This window comes from Protobothrops mucrosquamatus, unplaced genomic scaffold (genome assembly GCF_001527695.2).
Source record: "Protobothrops mucrosquamatus isolate PMUCROS unplaced genomic scaffold, P.Mucros_1.0 scaffold908, whole genome shotgun sequence".
NCBI lineage: Eukaryota > Metazoa > Chordata > Lepidosauria > Squamata > Viperidae > Protobothrops > Protobothrops mucrosquamatus.
Genome location: NW_015387160.1, coordinates 35,286 through 39,563, shown reverse-complemented (window position 1 = coordinate 39,563; position 4,278 = coordinate 35,286). Strand labels below are relative to the sequence as shown.

At 34.1% G+C, this 4,278-nt stretch overlaps 1 protein-coding gene across 1 annotated transcript in view; it reads left to right on the top strand.

Moving 5' to 3' along the window:
- Positions 1-4,278, top strand: part of FBXO33 (F-box protein 33) — a 22,052-nt gene that overhangs the window by 12,900 nt on the left and 4,874 nt on the right. Inside the window, exon 2 of the mRNA XM_015819368.2 lies at positions 1,498-1,608. Coding sequence (XP_015674854.2) covers positions 1,498-1,608 — 111 coding nt within the window. The remainder of the gene's footprint in view (positions 1-1,497; positions 1,609-4,278) is intronic.

The window sequence follows — 4,278 nt, the reverse complement described above, 5'->3', positions numbered from 1 at the left end:
CATAATAAATGCATTCATACCCTAAATAGTCATTCTCTGAGTCCAAGGGTATCCTTTTGAGCTTTTTCTTTAACTTACCTGAATCTTTTAAAACATTTTCTAGGTAATTTGGTTCACATACTGCAATGTTTCAATGTGGTTCTACAATTAAAAATTGCTATAGTTTACATTGATAGTTTATGGCATAGAAAGCAAAACATCTAATCTGTATCTGGAAGAAAAAATCCTTTTCAAAAGCTTATAAGATTAGCCAGTCCATCATGATTATCCATGATGCTAGATAAGATTTGCCAAAAATGGTCCATAGCTTCATTGTTATAATAGTTTTTAACCAGAGGGTATGGCAGTCTGCAAAAGTGGTTGAAAGAAATAACTGCTAAAATAGGCTGTCCCACTTATTTTGAATTAATTTCATTTTGTGAATCAAAACAGGCTCTTTGGGGAAAGTCTGCTATTTTCAATGTGCTCTGCTACAGACAAATAGGCATAGCAAACAAATAATGGTAATATAATAGGAGAACACTCTGACATATCCCTGGCATTAATTTGTTGGTATAATTTTTGTTGTTTACATCCAGTCTTTCTGGTAGAACACAAAGTTTTCTTCCTACAATAACTCTGCAATGAAAAATATTTACTGGGCCACACCACCTGGTCAGCTTGCATGGCTGAGTGGATTTGAATAAAGGTCTCCCTAATTCTACTTCAAATCCTTAACCAATGCACCACAACATTATTACCCGAGTATATATCTATCCTTTCTGTAAATTTACTATCATTAGAGGTGTATCTGTATATTTTGATACAGATGATTCACAAAAAGAACATTTTAAATATTGTATTCTGCCTGAGATCTGAGCACATTAAAACATTTGTCTTATGAAGTCTTAATTTGATCATTCAAATACATGATGGTTTTAAAAAGAAAAAGATATGCATGAAATGAAATGAAAGAAGTGTTTTGTCCATGTATAAGAAATAACCACAGCCAGACTCTTGTAAGTGAGGATTGTAGGTTCAGCCAAACTGAAACCTGGTTGTTTTGGGTTTCAGCTGAAACAAAGTTAGAGAGATCTTATAGGATGAGAGAGTAAGATTGGTGCATCTCACCTCAACTCTCTCTCCCCTCCTCTTTTGCCTGGCCCATGCAACCACTCGCCCTCAATCTTCCCTCTCCTTTTCCCTTACTTTTCCTTAGCCATGCGTCATTGTATCCTCCATTGCCAAGCATTCCCAACTTGTACACTCTTCCCCTGATCTTCTTTTGACTTCTTTTTCCTTGCTAATCTTAGACTGCTGACCATGTCTTCTTGTTGCAGGACTATATCTGGACCAAGCATCTATGTTCTAGTTTTGTGTCTAGAACTACCCGTTCTGTATATGTAATGTTTTGGGCAGCCCTAGAAAATAAAAATGTATTTTGAAGTAAATCAGCAAATAGATAATTAAAATGTAAAGTATTTTTTCCTTCTGAATTTTATTTTTTCTTCTAAATAGGAATCTTCAGAAATTAAGTCTCTTTGGTGATATAAGCATTCTGCAACAACATGGAATTATATCAAATACATACCTCAGCAAAGTAGATCCAGATGGCAAAAAGATTAAGCAGTAAGTTGTCTGCATAATTTTACTACAGTATTGCAAAACTGTATGTATTGTTTCATATAAACAAAAATATAAATATAATGGTTTTACAAACTCTAAATTGCTCATGATTTTGCAGTAGCTGTATTACATACATGGTTAGTTATTATTACTGGCATTGCGTAGCTCTTTTCAGAAAGTAGCCATAAAAACAGGATTGAATGGTGGATATAATTAATAATATATATTTATATTTACATATGCCACATTATACTGTATGTAGTCCTCAATTTACAATCACAGTTGAGCCCAAAATTTTTGTTGCTAAGTGACACTTGTTAAGCGAATTTTGCCCTATTTTACAATTTTTCTTGCCACAGTTGTTAAATGAATCACCACAGTTGTTAAGTTAGTAACATGGTTGTTAAGTGAATCTGGCCTCCCCATTGACTTTGCTTGTCAGAAGCCTCAAAAGGTGATCACATGTCCCCGGGACATTGCAACTGTCATAAATATGAGTCAGTTGCCATACATCCAAATTTTGTTCACGTGACCATGGAGCTGCAACTGTTGTAAATTTGAAAAATAGTCATAATTCACTTTTTTCAGTGCTACTGTACATTTGAAAAGTTATTAAATGAACTTTTATAAGTCGAGGACTATCTGTATTAGCTGTCCATGGCCACATGCAGCCCATGGACTGTGGGTTAGACAGGCCTGGGCTATACGTTTATCTCATCCAGTCCCTTCCTGTTGCAAGATCTTTTCTGAGCAGGTCTGCAAAAATGTTATGCTACTATAAAAAATAGATGCCTTTCAAACAAGTTCAGTCTAGTGAAAAGAAAGTTGAGTGCAGAAATTCTTTAGCAGTGACTTTCACGAACTTACCTAAATCTAGCAACTTTATGTAGTAAACAGAATATTCATCTGGATGTTGAAGAGAAAGATGTGAAACAGTATTATTTTCAATGGAGTAAAACTGAACAGATAATTAATGGTAGTTGAAATTTCGAATTGTTTCTTAGAATCAGTGTATTTCATTGCTGCCACTGACTGAATGTTTAAATAATCAGCAAATAATGCCATAGATTGTAACTTTATTCACATTCTTTCTCACAAATGTCTCATTGCTTATTCTAGCCAATTATTTCAAAAGAATATTTTGTGAATTTTGAGTAGTTATTGCATGGCTACAGATACAATTAATTTATCCAGAAAAACTTTCTAGAGATCTTGTAATATAGAGTTTCCCAACCTTTCCAGCTTTGCAGACCGTGCAAATGGAGCGTGCACGCATGCGTTCACCTGCTGCTCACGCAAGTGGGGATCCGTGCATTCTCTCAGGCCGTTTCCACTGCCTGGTTCCAAATGGCTCACAGCCCGGTAGTGAGCCAGGGGTTGCGGACCCCTGTTGTAATACCTCTCACGTAATGCAGTACAGGATGCAAGCATCACTGGATTCCTATTTTCCATCAAATGATAAAACCTTGGGACACATGGAATTATGTTCCAGTGTCTGCCACATTGCAAAAACATATTTGTGTGTGTGCAACAAACTGTAGCATAAATGTTGCATGCATCAGTCAAACTTTATTGGATTGTGTTTTTACTAGTTTTAAGTAAGAACAAAGATTTTTCTCAAATTGACAGGAGAGAAGTTCAAAAGTAATGTTAGAAAGTATTACTTCACAGAAAGAGTAGTGGAAGCTTGGAACAACTTCCAGCGGAGATAGTGGATCAGTCATCAGAAACTGAGTTGTAATATGTTTGACAAAAATTAAAACGTACAAATAAAAATAAAATGTAATAATAATAAGTAAAAATAATAAGTAAAAAATAAAAAAATAAAAAATTCTAAGGTCAGACTCAATGGACCAATAGGTATTTTTTCTGCTGTCAATTTTCTATGTTTCTATTATAGATTTTTATTTTGAAGGCATTTCTACTTTCCACGGAGTTGTAATTTATATGCTTGTTTGCAGCTTCCCAAACAGAACTTTCTGATACAGACTAATTAGATGGTTGGATTCTGATCTCCAGTCAACCATAAGGCTTGTTTGCTTAGTGTCAGCTAATCATTACTTTTTGTACTAACTTTCTTCACAGTAATTAGAATGCAGTGTACATTAGGAAATCATATACAATGGCTTGATCTTCTTGAGGGAAGAATATGGTAATTTTTATCATCACTACCATGGGACTACATATATAAAGAACAGTTATTACTATTTTTGTAATGCTTTAAGGTGAACACGTCTGACCAAATAAACAGAAATTCACAAATGTTCAATCATCTTGAAAGTGAGAAATTAATATTACAAAAAAAACTATGACAGTATGTTTTTATCAGGAAATGTCACATCCACCTATTTATATTCAAATCAGTTGGTACATTGAATAATTTCACTTTGGAATACTATTTAAATGAGAAATGTTGATAGCATGGAATAGATAGGTAATGTTATTTACTTCATCAATCTAGGTTTAGGTTAGGTTTAGGTTAATTTAATTTGTATACCGCCCTTCTCCCGTAGGACTCAGGGCGGTTCACAGCATATTAAAAACACAAATACAATATACAGGATACAAAAAAATCATACAAAAATACACAAAATAACCCCACTAAAACCTAATTAAAAGCCAAATATTGATTGCTGTGTTCCCATTAAAATTACTTTTTAAAAACGTCCCTAC